Source organism: Varroa destructor, unplaced genomic scaffold (assembly GCF_002443255.2).
Source record: "Varroa destructor unplaced genomic scaffold, Vdes_3.0 BEIS01000007.1, whole genome shotgun sequence".
NCBI classification, from domain to species: domain Eukaryota; kingdom Metazoa; phylum Arthropoda; class Arachnida; order Mesostigmata; family Varroidae; genus Varroa; species Varroa destructor.
Window position 1 is genome coordinate 2646197 of NW_019211460.1, and position 19070 is coordinate 2665266.

At 44.2% G+C, this 19070-nt stretch overlaps 1 protein-coding gene across 1 annotated transcript in view; it reads left to right on the forward strand.

Annotated features, from left to right (window-relative positions):
• Positions 1-18804, forward strand: part of aos (protein argos) — a 26163-nt gene extending 7359 nt beyond the window's left edge. The window contains exons 2-3 of the mRNA XM_022815200.2: positions 13323-13823; positions 13984-18804. Of these exons, the coding sequence (XP_022670935.1) occupies positions 13323-13823; positions 13984-14496 (1014 nt within the window). The 3' untranslated portion in view covers positions 14497-18804. The remainder of the gene's footprint in view (positions 1-13322; positions 13824-13983) is intronic.
• Positions 18805-19070: the final 266 nt, after the last annotated feature.

The window sequence follows — 19070 nt, forward strand, 5'->3', positions numbered from 1 at the left end:
TATATATATACGTAGAACGATTGAATGAGCCTGAGACAGTACTAACAAAAATACCGGCATACATTAGATCTGACCGGTGAATTCTATCTGCTTAATTATCACGTACGTCGTTTTCGCAGTTGTTGTTGTTGTTTTATTATGCTGATAATGATGGCAGCGTTGTTGCAACTGCTGCGGAACCTCATGATGACTGTGTGAGGTTGTTTTGGCCTGTAAGCATGGCGCCGTTCCTCACCAATTTGCCACGATTGTTGCTGCCGCTATTAATGGTATTGTTGCTGCAGACGCTGATACTAGCAACACTACCAGGAGCAGCACGTCTTTACACCAGGTAGGGCAACGACATGTGGGCAAAACATGTAGACATCGACAAACAAATGCCCCGCCTAACCGTCGTCATAGGATCTAGGTGGCGAGCGGACGTGGAGAGCGTCCAGCAGCATCAGCTCCTTCGTAGTTCATCTATTTTCATTTCCTCGTCCCCCTCGTTCCCCCAACCGCTCCTCAGCCCGAGTCCACGCAAAGCCATGCGTTGTTTCTACAGCAAAAAGAACTCTACGCGTTACGTACTGCTGCTGCGACCGTTGCTCTCTAAGTTGTCATTCATTCCGTCAAGGTTCAAGAGCCTTCAACAGGCCAACCTAGCACTGCTGTTATGGCTAGTCTTATTTAAAAAAAACTGGGTACGAGTAACTGTCCCGCGCAACCCGCCAAGCGGCCACTTGCGGAAGGACCGACTCGACGACCGTAGTCAGAAGAGAAATAGAAGATTGATGCGCCACGGCACGCACGCAGGCACGCACGCACACATAGAGATAAAAAAGCAAAAGAAGGAAAGGGCGAGAAAGGGCTGCACAGATAGCGGCAGCCAGGCACACTAGCTTGTTACTGTTGCTTTGGCTGATGTTGGTCTATCTTTATTTGGGTGCTATCCATTCAATCCTTCATGTCCACCAGCTGAAGACCGGCCGCTATAGCAAAAGGCGCCTTCTGTTAGCAATAATAGCCTGACTATATCATCTAGCGCACCTGTTACGGTTAAGGTCTTCTGCCCTTGGTGCCAGACCGAACAAGCCTAGTCTGAATGCCACCTATTTCCCATTCGGCCGGACCTCGCAAGTTGTTTGCGAACGTGCAGAGAGTACCGTGCCTGCACTCTGAACCCCGCTCTTAGCCTAGGGCGTTAGGGTTAATCACTGAAGAACAATAATGATAGTGAAGCTACCTAAAATACAAGGCCAAGGTAACTTTTTCTTGCGAATTTTCGGATAGTACGTCAAAACATTTGTTTGAATTTGGTCGTGTGTGAATCAGCGTTATATATTCAAGTGGAATTAACTGTAGCAAAGAGTTCAGTTTGCAACGGCGCAGTGTGTAGGGCCTTCGGTTCGCTTTTGGATAGCCTGAAATGTTTAACAATGCTTAGGCTTGTTCAAGTGAATGTTGGGAAGGAACAGGTAGATGGCCTAGAAGCGGAGAGGGACATAATAAGACAGAACAGCCGAAAAAAAGCTATAGGTGAGATAGCTTAATGTTTATCTTTACGGTGAAGCATAAAACAGTTGCAAATAGCTTTCCTCAAACTTCAATCGTAATGTATTAGTGCTGTTTTTTTTTCTTGTTTACATACCTATTTTTGTATACATACCGCACTATTTTCGTTCGTGATCTGATCATCCGACATAACGGCAATTATCATAAAATCTACACTTGCGACGACTTTAATTTACAATCTTCTTTGCAGACGTCGTGCCTAAGAGGCTGTTTACCTCTCAACTAATACTGTCTCAATTCAGAATTCCAATTGAAGCAAAATCGACTACGAATGGGGGTTGACGATCGCATATGAACAAGCAGAAGCCTCTGAGGAGCCAGAATTTGGAGAGAGGCCCGACCACTGTCGGCGGCAGCGATAGCCTAGCAGTTGTTACCGCCGCCGTCGCGGTTACCCATCAATATAGGAAACAGCTATAATAAGTACTAGTTAGCGATGAGTTGATCGTTCGAATGCTTTTTCAGACCATGCAAAGTTGGATTGATTGTGAAACACAAGGCGTTATGGGTCCGGGAGTACGTGCGTAAAAGACTGAGGTGAGGCAACTGTAGACGTCGTCGATGCACTGTCGATCATGGACTTGATCAATGACCATTGCTACTATACACTACGATTTCCCATCAGAGACATAATGCCTTATCCTGTTAGAGTCATTCACGAGTGCTGCATCTACTGTCCTATGTGGGCCGCCCTATCTAACGACTAGCTACATTGCACTATTACAACGTCTTACGATCAGCAGTCAAGCTCCTATGGCGCTACTAGCACGGCTACTTTGACTACGCGATAGGAACCGCGCGTTTTTTGGCCGTTAGATGATCGATCAGTGACAGAAGGGAGTCCGCGTTCAGCTTCAGGTTCGTTTAGCTAGCTGAGTACATCCAGCCAGCTCTGTCCCGCCATTCTTGATTGGCGACGAAGATTATAATGTCAGCCTTTTGGCTCAACTTTCGTCAACTTAAACCGATTGACGAATGAATAATTAACTGCTTGTAATGGGGGACTACCGTAGGGACTGCGACCAGTACAGTATACACACACATATCCATTATTTGCTACGGCAACGATGCTTCTTTGCTGTCTTTGACGTAGATGCGTTACCGGGCATTAGCAAATCTGGCCAACTTATAATGGAAAAGAACGGCGCAGGGATCTAATAATTTTTCTTATTTTAATATTATTTTTATTATTATTACTACTACTATGATCACTTTGTGCAGGAGGAACGCTTGTTTTTCGAGCTGATTTCGCGAGAGGAACACGACGAATTCAGTTAAACATACCTTGAGCATGAATAATGAGATGCAAAAAGAAAATACAAGGTACCGAAGGTACCCGCCTCGATGTCAGATCTTCCGAACGGATCGATGAAACAACTGAAATAATAATACTTCGACCGTTCGCTTTCAGGCCAACATGTGGCGTTCTGTCAGAGTTAACTATCAGTAATAATATGCTCTAAGATACGCTTTGCCTGCACTGTACTTTCGTAGGCCAATCTGATCTTTAGTTGCATTTGTCTGTCTATGATGGGCTACTTAAGCTGTCAGAATCGTATGGTCAAAACTAACCAATCTGCATGGAATGCTCGAAACTGAAAATTCTATCAGCTCGATCGATCGATTGATCGATCCCCACGAATCCCCAACGAGATGGCAGCGGCGGCTGGTGCTTGCCGCCTCCTCCTCGTCGAACTATTTGCGACCAGTTGCGCGGATCACCATTTGCGGTTGCTGTAATATTGACCCCAATGAACGGTGATGCTGGTACACGTACAAGTTGTAGTTGTACTAGTATTAGCGGTGCTCGTGGGGGAGCGATCCCTCCGATGACGGTGAAGACTGCGCTGACGGGCCGGGCATATAGATAGAGGAAAAGGAGATAGTTGCCTGCCTGCCTGCCTGCCTGCCTGCCTGACTGACTGATGGACAGGCAAACGTTGAATCGTCCTTTTGCTGCTGCAATCGCTTCTTATAGTGGCGTCATTTCTGCTCGTTGTAGTGTGCGCTTCTGCTACCGTTACTGCTGCTGCTGCTGTTGTTGTCGCGGCGCGCACTTTGCGTGCTGGGGTTCATTTGATATATTCAATAGCTAAGAGAATTCATCAAGATGCCGAAGTGAGGTCATCGATGTGCTAGTCCATTTTGTGGGACGTACAACTACGTGCAGGTATATTAGATGGATACATGTATAGCACAATGGTATATACCAGAAAAAGGCGGAAGATGAAGAACGAGAGACGAAACTGAGAAGTAGTAGCTGTTGTTGTTGTTGTTGTTGTTGTTGTTGTTGTTGCCTCCACGGTCGCCGTCGAAAAAGTAAAATGAGAAAAAGGAACTAAAGCTAAATAGAAAAATCGACAAAAACAGAAGCAGGATCTACAATGATTTATGTAATCATAATAATCTTAGCGGTTGGTGCAAGAAATTAGCAAGGCTACAGGCTCCTCTCGGGATCGGCACTCCTCCTCTACAGACCCGACGCCGTTCGCTGTTGACGTCGCCACTGTCGTTACGTTGCTGCTTCTGCTGGCGTCGCTGTTGTTGATATACGCCACGACATGATAACACAGGTATGCGGTTGAGGTATGCGCCGACGACGACGACGACGGTGATGATGATAATCGTATGCTGACGTTGATGCCATTGGGGGGTGATTACAGTGTCACAGGCTACTAGTGCTGCCGCTTCTTCTTCTGACGGCGGTGACCACGTATCTTCGTGAAGCCGGGCGATAGCCACAACGACAGGAGACAGTACCACTAACTCAATTGTGGAGTCGGTTTGTTTGTCGTTCGTTGAGTTGAGTTATCACGTACAGGCGCTAGACGGGCTGAATTTTCCATTCGTTTGATACAAGCGCTACGTTTCATGATTATAATAATAGTAATCGTAATAATAAAGTCCTTTCATTGAATCTGTTTTCCTATATGGGTTATCTGATCGAGCATATGGCAGCGGAACACGCAGCCCCGACCAGCTCCGAATGGTCACGAATGCATCGGTGGACCGATGGAAAGGCGTACGACGAAGACGGCACCAGTAGAGACAGCGGAAAGCAACGACAGAACGGCAGAGTGCGATCATCGGCCGACGGACGTGAGCGTCATCTTGATATTGCATTGCCAACCATGGTAAACCTCGCCCGTGTGATGGAATTCCGTGGAATCGAAGTATAATAATCTACCGGGAAGTCGCTGTTACCGGAGATAGATGATAGCGTCTTTTTACTCAATACATTCATATACATGCATGCATACATAGATACCATGCATGCATACATACATACACATGTTCCCCATTGGTCCCTCACGTCTCCTGAAAACGCTTCGAACGTCCTGCGTATACATTGCCACATCGCTACTACGTAGCGTACTGAATATTTGGCCAGACGTGATAGGCACGCGTGATGTGGTCTCAATTTAAAACTGTAAACACCGCTGAAAGCCAACCGGCTGAAGCAATGCTCACAGCAGTACTGAATGTAAAATATATATATAATCTTGCTGCCTGCCTTGCGTACGCAGCTTGCTCGTTGAGTGTACGGATTTTCAATAAAATTTGTTGAATGGCGTAATCGTTACGGGCAACGGAATGTTTACGTGAAAAGTCACGGTTTACAATCGTGGGCTAATCTATGGGGCTGGAGCTTAATCAGAATTGCTCGCTACGATTTATGGCACCGGTAATGATTACAAGTCGCAGCATCTCTCTAACGACCTTACCTATCGAAACAATTATATATACTATACCATTATCATGAATTTCTGGTCAGGGTATGCTGAAACGGGAATCAGGGTTGGCAGCAGCAGCAGCAACGCCATTGGCCATCATCAACGCATATATATATATATATATACTGACAGATATTTAGATATTGACTATCTCTGTAGCTGTTTCTGTCCATCGATTCTTTGGCCTTTTGCTTCATCACTCGGTCTGTTTGACTGCCGATTTATTCCGTCGTCGCGCATTTCTTCTTGCGTCCATCCCGTTTCTCCCTCGGTTTGGCATCGTCGTTATTATTACAATACGCAGCCGCCGCCGCTGTAGCCGCCATAGACAGACTGGCAAACACGCATACCGTACGTTGATCGCCACTCGCCAACGGCCAAACGCCGTTCATCATCCGAACAAGTATCATGATCTTCATCTGATTAAATTGCAGTAACATCAGAACTATCCGCGTCATCAGATTGGAATGACGACCATCCACCCAGAGCCCAGATTCCATCAGTAGAATCATAATCATCATTCTTATTCGCGTCCTAGAGTACCTGAATGTGTGCACGCATGTTTCTGTGTATGCATCTGTGGTCCAGCTAGTCAACGGTGATAGCGGCAGTGGGGCACTGGTTATCTGGTCATAGTAAACAGCAGTGACAGCCATAACCTCAGTGGTGGCCGTTTACAGGTAATCGTAGTGGATGCAGGAGAGAAATAATCATTATTGTCCTCTATCATTGAGCTCTAGTCGCTTGGCCTATTGAACCTGCCAGGACGAATCCACCATGGACACAAGCTGTGTATCAGTCATTTTCCTTGGAACATGGTGATAATAATAATAGTAGTAGTAGTTTATCTTCTACAGTTCGTTTGTTAAGGAGGGTGTTGCATTTAAACCTACTACCTCCTTCGGCTTTATGAGTTTCGTACGAGACGAGACATTGCCAAAAATGACAGATTATATTATCTTCCTCACCGATGATTCTTGCTCGAGTTCTATGAATAAATTGTTGTTGACCTTTGCATACTATTAGGGCTACGTACTATATTCATTATTTGCAATCCCTACGATACACAAGAGGGTTACATTGAGGGCAATCCTTGCTCTAATTTATGCATTAAAAATAAATGGAGAGATAACCTGTTGATGCAAGAATCACATAGATACGCTTGGTGCCATTTTGTAGCGATGCCTATTAATTGAGTGTCTTTTTTTTTTAAGTCTGTGTTAAATACGCAATTTTAGCGTCACGATTAATCAAATATTCCTGGCGTTCCATCCCGAAGTTATTTACTTTACAGAAAAAAAATACATGCTTAAAAATAACGCCTTCAAATAGTAAGAGTCCTCGTAATTTTTAAATAACAAGTCTACTTTGAAAAATAAATCTTTCAAACAGTCTTTACACGTACAATAAGCTAAAGTTAGTTGTAGCTTGAAGGTACCTACGTGCTTTTGTGGGTATGTTTCTGTGTGTGTATGCAGTTATGTGTGCGAGTCTGTATGTGAGCGTATTGATTCGTATCAATCCGATTACGGTGAGGCGTATATGGCAAAGTCAATGGGCTACAGCAGAAGCAGTGGCCCAACGAAGACGTCCAGCGCCGCTGCCGCCACCGCCGTCGCTTTCACGAATACCACCCTAAACACTAGCCGAAATGACGACGATGACGATCGTCGTAGTTGTTGTTATCGTCGTCTTCATGGTGCTGCTGCTGCTGCTGCTGCTGCTGCTGTGTTCCCGCAGCGAAGGTAGCGAAGACGCAAGAACAGCGGCATCAGCCGACGGCCGTTCATAGTCGTTAGCTCGTTGGCTGAGTGAGTCTCTTCAATGAGTCACTTCTGTTTTTGCCTTTGCTGGTTTCAACGTAGGGTATTATAGAACAACAATTCCGATCCCAAGTGATCGTGAATGCCGATCAGAGCCAAAGTCACTACAGCCAACCGATGGGCGGATGGCAGCGTCGGACGTCGGATGAACGAAAAAACCAAGAAAGATAGATGCTGCTGCTGCTGCTGCTGCCTAGAATGAATGAATGGAGCCGCCAGCAGCAGCATAACAACAGCCGCAGCAGCAGGGAAAGGTGCTGCAACTACGAAGATGACGACTACTACTACAACGACGGCGGCAGCATCAACGATCATCGACGGACAGCGATGATGGCGGTGGGCGCTGCAGTGACGCATGCGACAAACGAGGTGGTCATTGCCGCCGCGACGGTGAAGACCCAGCACCGACGAGGAAAAAGAAGACGAAGCAAACGGCGGCGTGAAGAGCGGAAAAGGCGACAAAGAGAGCGGAGAGAAAAGGGCAGAAATCGAAGACGATGCAAAAGGAAGAACAAGTATGGCGAAGGAAATCGTCGAGCACATCGGTCAAACATCAGAAGACGGAGAAAAGGACGAAGTATTGCCCGCTGATGCCGTTCTCGTTGGCGCTCTTTCGGAATAGAGGGGAGGGATGGAATGGCAACTGATGGCTTCGACGACTATTTAGCAGCAACCGACCGATCTAGGAAGAAGGAGCTTCAACCGTAGCATTGGCAAGAGCAGCATTTGTACCAAAGGCAGAAACAAAGAAGACATCGAAAAGAAAAGATAAAAAAAAGGGAGCCGACTGAGGTGCTTGCGGGTGTAGGGGCAGCTGAAGCCAGACCAGCTAAATGTAACTGCCGACGAAAAAGATGTTGCTGCCAACAAAGGCCTCGAAAACTACCTAAAATCCTGTAGACTGAAATGGAAGACAGTCAGCACACAGAGAAAGGGGCGTCAACAGGCGATAAAGGGAGAATGCAAAATGGAAAGTGCGAGGAATAAAGCAAGGGGAAATGGAGCGTAGGCGCAGAGGGAGCGGGGGTGGAGAAGAGATAGTGAGAGAGAGAGAGAGAGCGAGAGAGAGAGAGAGAGATTGATAGAGTGTGACACACACAGTGATGCATGAGCAAGCGCTGCTTGAAACACCGAGCTACTAGCTACTACTATATAACGAATAGGAGAAGAAAAATCAAAATCAAAGGAAAAGGAGTAGGAAAGTAGAGATAATGCCAGAATGAACCGACACTAAAAGAAGCGGCGTGGACTGACTTTGAAAGCCGACCAATCCGACGACACCGCCGCTAATTTTATCGTGATAATTATTACTTGGTTCCGCGATAGTAATGATGAAAAATTTTAGTATTTCTAATAGCGATATTACGAAACAAAAAGATAGACCTGACGTAATACTAATTACTGCGTTAGTCATTGCCATCATCTTCCTAATTAAAGCTAACAAACGGACTTACGTAGAACTACTATAATTGATGATTTACTTATTTAGCTCTTATTGCTAGAAGCTATTACTTCTGCTGCAGTTACCATGCTGGAGACGCCCCGATTTTAATTATTTAACTTCGCTATTATCTGTATTCCTCTTGCTTTCCACAGCCATTTCTTAGCTCGAAACCCCTCGGGCGGATCGTGGTGAAGTTAGGAGCAACGATTAAGTGTAACAATAGAAGTCGTAGTGCTTTGTGCGTTGTACGTGTTATTTGTGAATGCAAGATTGGAGAACCAATAGTGGTAGTATCAGTATTTGCCTGTTCTTTGTATGTATTTTGGCCTACGTTGGCTATTGATCCTGCTGGTGCATCACAACATCCTCGTATCAGCTCGTCTTCTATCATCGCTTTTTGATCGGTATTTATTGATGATAATGCTGAGATGCACCACTCTGCAGGCGGCCTAACTTCCAGGGTCTCTAGGGATCGTTGGAAGGAAGCAACAGAAAAGCCAAGCAGAAGACTCGCAATAGGAACGCAGGCCGCATCTGCGACCATTGAAGGCAGCGAGGAAGAAGGGAATCTTACTCGCTTTATGCTGCGGCCTGACGATCACGAGCACCGTTAGCACCGCCGTTCGTTGGCGATCCCAGTCATGATCAGACAACGGTCATCAGTGGTTTGCTTGCTCAATTGGCTGGCTGACAATAAACACATGAATCAATCAATGAGTACGCGCAATGGTAGTAATTGAATGAAAGAAACACCAGAAAATTGGTCGAACGTAAAACGCAGAAACGAGTAAATGCATTCCTGTTTATGTTCACTGATCACACTATTCTAATATCTGCCTTAGAGAAAGAAAAACTAGTAATTAAGCTACGCTTACTAGCTATTGCGGTGTTGCTCAATTTCTATCTGGCCACTGTAATGAAGTAAATCAGATATTATGGAGTTGCTGGCTGTATTCCATTACCTACAAATTGCTGCTGACGCACGTTTAGGTATCGGCACGGTAATATTCTGGGGCTTTGCGTGTCATTCGTCAGAGATCGGTAAATTCTTCTTTTTTTGGCTCTGGTAGTCTTAGTGACACGGGAAAACGCCAGCGGGATTAACTTCAAGCGCACTTTGAACTATTTGCTGTTCGATCTGTGCACCTGCGCTTAGCGAGATGTACACGATCGTCGTCGAACCGGATATGTAATAGTGTGGACCTTCTTTAGTTTGCTCTCGTCCTTCTGACTGCTGCCGTAACGTTGTCATTCGAAAAACTTCGATAACCGGTTAGTCAATCGACCGCTTGGTTAGTCGCTCTACACTATGTCCTTCAGGCTTATTCATAGCGTATACTAGCATAGTAATTGCAGCCCTCCATTTTGCTCATCTGAACTTGGGGCCTGCAGATAGGAAGCCCCATTTGGGGGCATTAACATGCGCTCGCCCACTGCAGCCTTACGTTGTGCTATTATTATTCTCAATGGAATGAACGCGCATTACTATGGGGTAACCAACGGTTAAGTGTAGCTCGGATCGACGCTCGCTTTCAAAAAGGGGCGAACAGCATCATGACGACCACGAGAAAAAGCTGCTGCTGCTGCTGCTCCAGGAAGAAGAAGAAAAGAGGCGCGACAGAAGTCGAGGCAGAAGATCGGGCTCCATACCGAGCCGTCGATCGTCGTGTTTCAGCAGTCGACCGCGTCTACCTGGGTACTAACATCACCGCAACCATCATCGCCAGCCGTAGCGACTCTCACACATGCGCATATGGTACTCCCGGTAGAGTTCCAGGCGCTGCCTTCTTCTTCATCATCATCGCAGGCAAATGCCGCTCCTCTCGGCAGCCGGTTTGCCTTTGTCCCTCCCTCTGCCTAGCGCTCCCCTGTTGATTCTGAAACGCTCCTCGAAGCCGATGGGACTCTCTATCTAGTCACAGACAACGAAGGAGCACCGGCTGAGGAAGATCATCTGCTTGAAGGCAGCGTGCGTTACCGGTGCCAGCAAAAGCACGCGGAGAAACGGGCTTACGCACACCTTCTGTGCCCGTCGATCCGACTCAACTTGTTCTCTAGCGGTCTACGAAGTGGTTTTTACAATGGTTTCAGAATCTATGGGACTGCAAGCAGCAGTCGCCTGTATGGATGTGTATATATATATATATATATATATATATATAGGAAGGGCTTTCAGAAGATAAATGTTGTTGTCTAACACAGGACTGCTTCTGCTCGTATTTGCGAGTTGGCAACCTATCCTTAAGGAACGAGCTCAGCCGACTGATTTTGAGATAATCATGGTTATGTAGTATACTACGAGTTCAGCGATTTGGAAAAGCAGCTAGCTAGACTCGTACATTATTCTTTAAAACATAGTTTTCTACATCTATATCTAAAATATGTCCCAATTACTTCATGGTCCTGCTCGAAGCAAACCTGATGATTGTCCAAATATTTTTGCTCTCTGCATGAATCAACGGTAATTTCATTTACATGCCCTGAAAGCTAAAAGGTCAAACAAAATGTCGTACGAATAAGATAATTCTCTCGACTTTCAGTTTGGTATCGATGAACACCGCGCAACTGACTAACAGAATACGATCCGACTGGGAATAGTGTCAGGTTAGAGGGGTAACCAGTGACTAGGTTCGGTAATAGCATCTATGCCTCATTCAAAGGAATGCCTCATTCAAAATGTCATCTCCTTATTTTTTTTTTAACTAAATGAGGAAACGACGGTACCTTAGCGTAAATTTTTTTTTTTTTATTTGCGCAAATTGTGTAGTATTTAGGTATCGTTGGAGGGATTTGAAGAAACAACTCCTGGTCCTCTTCTGCTAACTCCTAAGCCGTTAATGCCAACTTGTCGATTTCATTATAGTATGACTTAGGGATTCTCATTGTACTAGTAACCCATTTTTGGCCTCTTGAAACACCCCAATGAAATACTTCTCTAAGTCTCATTAATATGGTGTCATTAATATTATTCTCATTAATATTTTGGACGAGCTCTTGCCAACTATGATTGTGTATATATATATATATATGCACAATCATAGTTGCTAAGCTTCTATTCATAAAAAAAAAATCATATAATGCACAGCAAAAAATATCACACATGCATATATAACAAAAAACAACAATGTAACAACAAAATGCAGACGATATTAGACTGAAAATAGAGCAAAATTCGACGCAGTTTTCATCCGTACGCAGTTTTTTTGATAATATGTGTACAGGTGTATGTCAAAAACTTCCATTTCTAAGTGTCGCATACCTCAGCACCGATGGTTTGCTATGCTCAGAAGTGTCCTCTGTATTTTCAGTTCATTCGCGAGTTATAGGACCTAAAGTGCAGATCTCTTTTTGGAAGTTTAGCATCGGCACCAACGTTCCATTTGCAACAACCATCTACGTCCTATTACTCTTACCACCTATCAATGAAGCCCGCCAATGACTGGCGATAAATGACTATACTAATTAAGTCAAACAACCACACCTTTGAGTGTCTGTATAATCACACTGCCAACGATTGTCTGAAACATTTTTAGGTCTGCAATCTGCGATGAAGATCCAAAAAGTTATGGATTAGTTATAGAGCCCGACACTTACTAGCACTTAACAGCCTAATAGTATTATAGGCACAAGGTGTATAGCATGAGCCAGTGTTAGCTGTTTAACCCGCTTTTATAGAGCCCAATGGGGACATCTGATCGGTGAGTATCCTGCGAGTGTCATTATGGCAGTCTTTGGTTCTTGACTTCTTCGCCGAAGCGTGATACCTGTTCCGACGGGACATCAGGCCTGCAGGAACAACACTGTCGTTTTTTGAACTTTTATGTGCGCCGGTCTGGTGGGAACACATCAACGCAAAGAGCCCAGACCCATTGTACGAAACAACAACTCGCAACGCTGCTCACTTAGCTTTCAGCGAGAAGCTACGAAAGCCCGACAAATCTGTTTTCAAGCTGGCAAAGCGGCTGAGTTGCTGTTTCAAGAAGTGCTGTTACGTTGACGTTGTTACAAGTATACAGACAGACAGGAGGCGATAGACACAACAACCGCTGGGGATCCACCACGCACATAAGCGCCATGCTCGACCTGTCGTTGACCGACCGACTGACTGCTGAAAAATGCACACTATACTAGCCTTTGTGCTACTCCTCGTGATTATGATGACTGTGATGATGACGGTAGATTAAGATGCCGAAAAACCTGTTTCGGCCTGGATCTTCGCTGACCTACTCTCTCTGTGTCTCACTGTCAGCCTCGAGTGCGGTCAGTAACAGCCGCCGGAACAAAGGCTGAAGGACCAGTCTGAAACACGTGCGCTTGTAGACTGGCGCATGAATGGTACTTCACTTCATGTACAGTAATATATAATACATAGCGACATGTACTGACGCCGACTGAGCAGGCCGTAATAAGGTCGAGAACACCAGCGGCCTGAACCTATGCATTTGCGTAGTAGTACATTCTAGTAGTACTACATTCTAAGCTTTGTTCATTTTGTAATAGGCTATAGAAAGAACTATAACACTAACAAGAGAACTACCACATTTCTGTTTAAGGATATGCGTTGTGAAATTTTTTTAATATCAAGTATTACTGTTGATAGATTCGACGTGAAAGGTATGAAACGATCTAGACAAATAATAGCTGACTTCGGTGTACACATTGACTGCAAATAGCCGGTCACACAAAAGTACATCATACAGGTGACTCAACGTTAAAAAGCTGTTATTCTAAAATGACTGAAAAAACAATTGGCCACTGCGATTTCAGAGTATGGAGTCAGACCTTCCCGAGTGCGCGCCACGCCAGGTGTGCAATCGCATAGATGTCTACTCAACCCCGTGGGTCGAACGACAGTGTCGCTGCCCATCCGGCCCGGGTATCAACAAACAGCAGGCTTGCCCTCAAACGGTGGACGCCGAGGACGGCCACTCACTAGTGGATCGGACCCGGTTATTTAAAACTTGCGAGCCTATTCGTACGCTGCCGATGTGCAGATACTTCCGTGACTTCACGTGGACGATTGAACAGATGGGAACAGCATCGGCTTCCTCATCATCATCAACAACAGCAGCATCCTCTATGGCAGGTGCGAATGGGGCTGCAACGAGTAGAGGGGACAGCGGCAGTAGCAGCGGTGTGGGTCGCCAGACGGTGCATTGCGTTTGTCCCAGAAACTCCGTGGCGTATATTGCGCGTCATGAGGCTATCCAAGCCGCGGATGGAACTGTGCAAGGCTTCAAGTACTCGTTTGCGTGCTCTCCACAGAGCGTAAGTGTCTGCCTATTGAAAATTAGTTCTTTTGCGTTCACTGCATTTGTTTCTTGGGATATAGGATGATTAAATGATACCAAATTACATATGCTCTAAAACAGCGCTATGATACCATTAACGTTTTTAAATGTTTTATTTATTCGTCGTAAAATTACAGAGGCAGGCGTGTGCGCCGTCAGAGCCTTGTCGTTTGTTTACGGTAAAGAGACGCCGGTTCGTCGACGAGGTGAACACCAATACACTTTGCGAATGTGGCTCTAAGCGCCGTTGTCCATCGCATCACACGGACGAGTCCATAAGTCCGGGGTCGTTCTTCAAAGAAGACCATGTCAAGGTGTTCACAGGATTCTGCCAGCCAGTTCCCAAAGAATCAGTTCCTTTAACAGGATCAGCCCCAATCCAGTTGGCATCATCGTTCAGTCCACAAACTGCTATGCCTCTAACAGCAGCCCTCATGGCAGACGTGAACGTAACTTCAGCACCCTTTGAACATTTTGCCGCTACTACAATAAATAGCAATTCTACAAGTGCCAGTAGGAGTGTGACTGAGCTGACCCCTCTTCAATACATGACCCCGGACGGAAGCCACGGAAACAATAGCAGCAACGGCGGTAACAGCACCAACGATACAACCAGCAGTGGCAGCAAGGGCAGCTCGAGTAGTTCTTAGACCTTTAGAGACATTGATTGATTTTGTCCTGAAGCCGTAAAAAATGAATTACGACGAGGTGAACTAATAGAAGTCCGGCTATTGTGAAGTGCACCATCGAACTTGTCTGAGTCTCTAATGCCAATATGCTATGTGAACTTGATCGATGTACCACGCGCCGGTCGTCGAGTTCTCGCGGTCAGGACGTCGAAAGAAGCAATGCTTCGTGTTACTCCACGGTGGGCTAATTACATAACAAGTGAAACAGTCTAGGCATAACTAGTTCGAGGTGAACACATGGTACCTCTGCTCCTATGAGCTCCCATCAATAGATTTCCAGTCATTGATTGCTAACATTGTAGCCCCATCAGCGTAACCATCAGAAACGTCAACTACCCTCATCGATCCTGTCCTAAAGTGCATATATACATGCACATTTACTGTGCACTGTGCTTTGCTGTCAATTCTACGGTCCGTGATATTGACAGTATGCGCTTACGGCAATTGGGGCTCAACAAGTCGGCTCGGTGATACCAGGTATCGTTGTTAAACACAAAAGGCAGCAAGAGTGAAAGAATTACCGTCGTCGTTAACAGAAACGACGACAACAACAACAACATCTTCCTCCAGTAGAAGCATTGCGGATGGACTGATTCGTTTACCGAGTCGGGCGCGTATCAGACTATCGGCACAGACAGACAGTCAGACAGACAGACCGACAGGCAGGCAGGCAGGCGGGCAGGCAGGCAGGCAGGCAGGCAGGCAGGCAACAACAACAACACATGGTCTCATAGTGAACTTCGTTTAACTTCATTAGTTGTTGGCTCTACGCTCAGTGGTATGAGGGCTAGACGAACATTGAGGGTCACGGCCGCTTAACGCTTCTGGAGGTCATCTTTACGATAAGGTCACCCGGTCCCGTCACGTCGTCCCCTCCGCCCGCCTTCATACGGCATCGTCACTGCCGAAGCAGTGGCAGAGGCCATACGTCGTGGGGCCGCAGAGAGAGAGAGAGGAACCAACGAGCCAACTAGGCCTAGAGGCAGGCAAGCAGCCCGTATCCTGTCGCTTGTTCGTCGATCTAACGTCTGACGAAGTTTGTCTTCGCAGACGCAAACGCACACGAGGGACACACATACATATACTATTGCGTATACGGACTAAAATACACACAGTTTTCTACGAACACGACAGACGAAGATAAATGCTATGAAAGTGGGACGCATTAGTTCATTCTCGGTAGTAAAACGCAGAAAAAAAAAATGGTGGTGAAAAGAGACTGAGCTGGTGAGGGAGGGAAGTGAGAGGGACGAGTCGAGTCAAATAATGAATATATGGGTGCACAAGGAAACGAAGAATAAAGGAGGGAATTAGTTCGTATGACACGCAGAGAAAAGTGGACCAAGAAAACAATATAACGAAAGAAGAAGCATCGAGTGGCAATAAAAATAAAAATTATTTTTGATTTTATTATTATTATCATCCATCAGACCCCTATGCACCATTTCGTTGGGTCTTTGAGAGTAATTTTTCCGGAATTTGAAGCTAATGAAGCCGTATCATCGTCATCAGCAACCCATAATGTACAAACAACATGTTGCTGGGTGACCCCGCAACCACTATTATTACTATCGGGCCGACGCCCAAATTTCATCGTTGGTTTATCCTGTAGTTCAGCATAACAACCCTATTTTCCTGTTTCTACAGTAGCTAAGGTCAATAACTGCTATTTGATTACTACAGTCGGATAATAATCGCGTAACATCAAGATTTTTACTAGTAGCAATTACCTGTACCGCAACATGTGTCTGTTCATGTTTATGATCACACTAATTATGGCTGTGTTTAGGTCGTATTTTTGTCAGTGTAGTATACAGAAAAGCTGTAGTGGCCGTCATTAAGGACACCGAAACATCAGGTTCGGGTTTGACTAGATCTAGTAGACAGAACAAGATGGCGTGGATCGGTCAACTGCACAAAATACGATGATGAAGCAGAGATAAATGTCGCTATGTCTACTCCAAATATAGCATTTGGAATAATGAAGCATTTCGCGCAATCGTCTAGCCCCGAATAGAGAGCATTACCATGAACCCCACAGAATATGGTAAAAGGAGAAAACTTGGAAAAGAACTTCCCAATATTTTCTCGATAGCTCAAAGTAAACAATAACTAATTTGTTTTTTGTTAAACTGGCAGACCAAAGAAACGAATAATTGTCCCTTCCCCCCTCAAACTTGACAGAAGAATCGAGGCTCCGGTGCGCGATGACGGCCACTTCGCAGCATCAACGTTAGCGATGACACATCTGCACAACAAAGAATTCGCGTTCGCGGAGAATTTTATCAGATGTTAGATGGATTAATAGTATGATTAAACGGGATTCTAATAGGTTTATGGGATTCCTAAGTTCTATTTTTTTTTTTTTTTTTTTTTTTGTTTACACATTGCACTTAGACCCTGTACAACTGTATGTTCTCGTTAGACGAATACGAAGGCTCGATAGATTTAAAAATAACGATAATGGTATGATGACATCATCGTTACATTAAATGGCGCAAATACGTTCTGTCTGTTAATTTATCGCAAAATCACAATAGATAAAAAACTATGATCTTAAAGATCTCAGAACGCCGTTACTCCAACGATACTAGCAGCTACAGAAAACGGCAGGCTCAAACGTTCTTCAATCGATAATAAAGCATATTCAGCGACAGTAATGACATTGGTAACCCATGCGAAGATTTGGATTGAGCAATAAGCACTACTAAGAAATGGCTACTCTATTAATAGTCTATAAAAAAATGGGCCTTTAACGCTTCCTTGCAACACGTGTATGAGCTCGAATAGACAAGCGAAACATTTGTTACTTCTGCTTGGACGAATTCATAGAACAGACAGGCTTAATAGACAGGAGGAGTGTCGTTGATTTTATCTAAATAATTTTTTGTACCACCCTTCATTGTAAAATGCCGATAGTTGTTGCGACAATGACTTCAGAGTACTATAATAATAATAATAATAATAATAATAAAAAATGGAGATGATATATCTATAAATACATATCTATATTTATAAAGCATAGTAATACTATTAAATAATAACCTATTTATTAATAAATGAAGGAGAAAAGCTGATAGGGGGCGCTTGGAAGTGATTAATGATAGAAAATATACGGAAAAACATTAGGCAGTGTATGGCATACTTACTGGACGACTAAAAAAGGAGAAACTAAAATGAGATTTACGTCCGGTACTGCCATTAAGTACTGCGTCGGACGGAACCAACTACAAACTGCTACTGATACCGCTAGTGTTACTAGCGGCGCTAGTGTACTGTCCAAAAACAAACCGCTCACTGAAGTACCACATGGATGATTCATGAATCAGGGGATATTTTCTAACGTGTAGAAAAAGCTTAATTATTCCTAATTTATTATTGAGTATCATGATTTTTTTCAAAAGTGAAAGTGTAGTGTTATTGTTACTGTTAATGGTCGAAAGTTCGGCCATTTTCGGAGCTTCAAGTATAAAGCACGCCACGTTTGTCGAACATGTAGACCCACTTGACAAAAACAAGTCCTACCATTTCCGTTAGCACTCCTAATCACTTCGCAAGCCCCATCAGCAATAATAATCTATGAAACGACATGTGCGCACTGAATAAACGCAAACAAAACAAGGACGCTATAAGAAGAAGCTTGTAGGAAGATAGACACAGTGAACGCTAATATATTACAATCGATGCTCAAGCGATGCTTCATTTTTTCGGGCCTGAGAAAAGCGAGCTAAAATCACGTAAGCTTATATTCGTGTAAATATAAAAAAATAAGTGACGTTTTTGGTGTATACGCATTTTAACTAAGCCTGGCAAAAAAATACGTTTCCGCCAATCGAAAAGGTAGCCCGCGTGCTGTTTTCAAAATTGTCAAATTTAACGTTAAGATGTGTACATGAATCAAACTGTTGCAACATCAGGACGGAACCCTTGTAAGCAAGCGCGTTATGTACAGAGAGATCACTATTATAGAACTGATTATTATTGTACAGTGTATATAAAAAAAAAAAACAGGTTTGAAGGAAAGTACAAAAATCTAAAAGGTTAGACACATCACAGAGAAGAAGAAATATTGAAGAATAACCGACAGGTTAAGCGGAAGGATGAACATATGATGACGGCAAGGAAGATCTAAACAACGTTGAATGTTAGTGGAAACAAGAAGGTCATGAAGTTTCTGTACGATAGTAAAAAGTCTGGATGCCTAACAGAGGGTCTTCCAAACAGAAAAACAAAAATTAATAAAAAGTAGCAAAAAGATTATAGAAAATACTTTTGGTGTCTTCTATGTAAGCTATTGCATACACGCTCGTATTGAAATTAGATCCCAAAGTCTCTTTATTTTCTAAAGAGCGCTCGAAGTTTCAAGCTTGCTTTTGTACAATTGTATATGCCCGTATTACTTCTAGGCTGGTTTTTAAAGATTTTTTTTTTCATTTTCATTCTTTGTGGTATAATCAACGTCCTGAAAACATAGTATTGCGTTAAATTAGAACGGTTCACGTTTAATATATATGTAATTTGTAAACTATATAAAA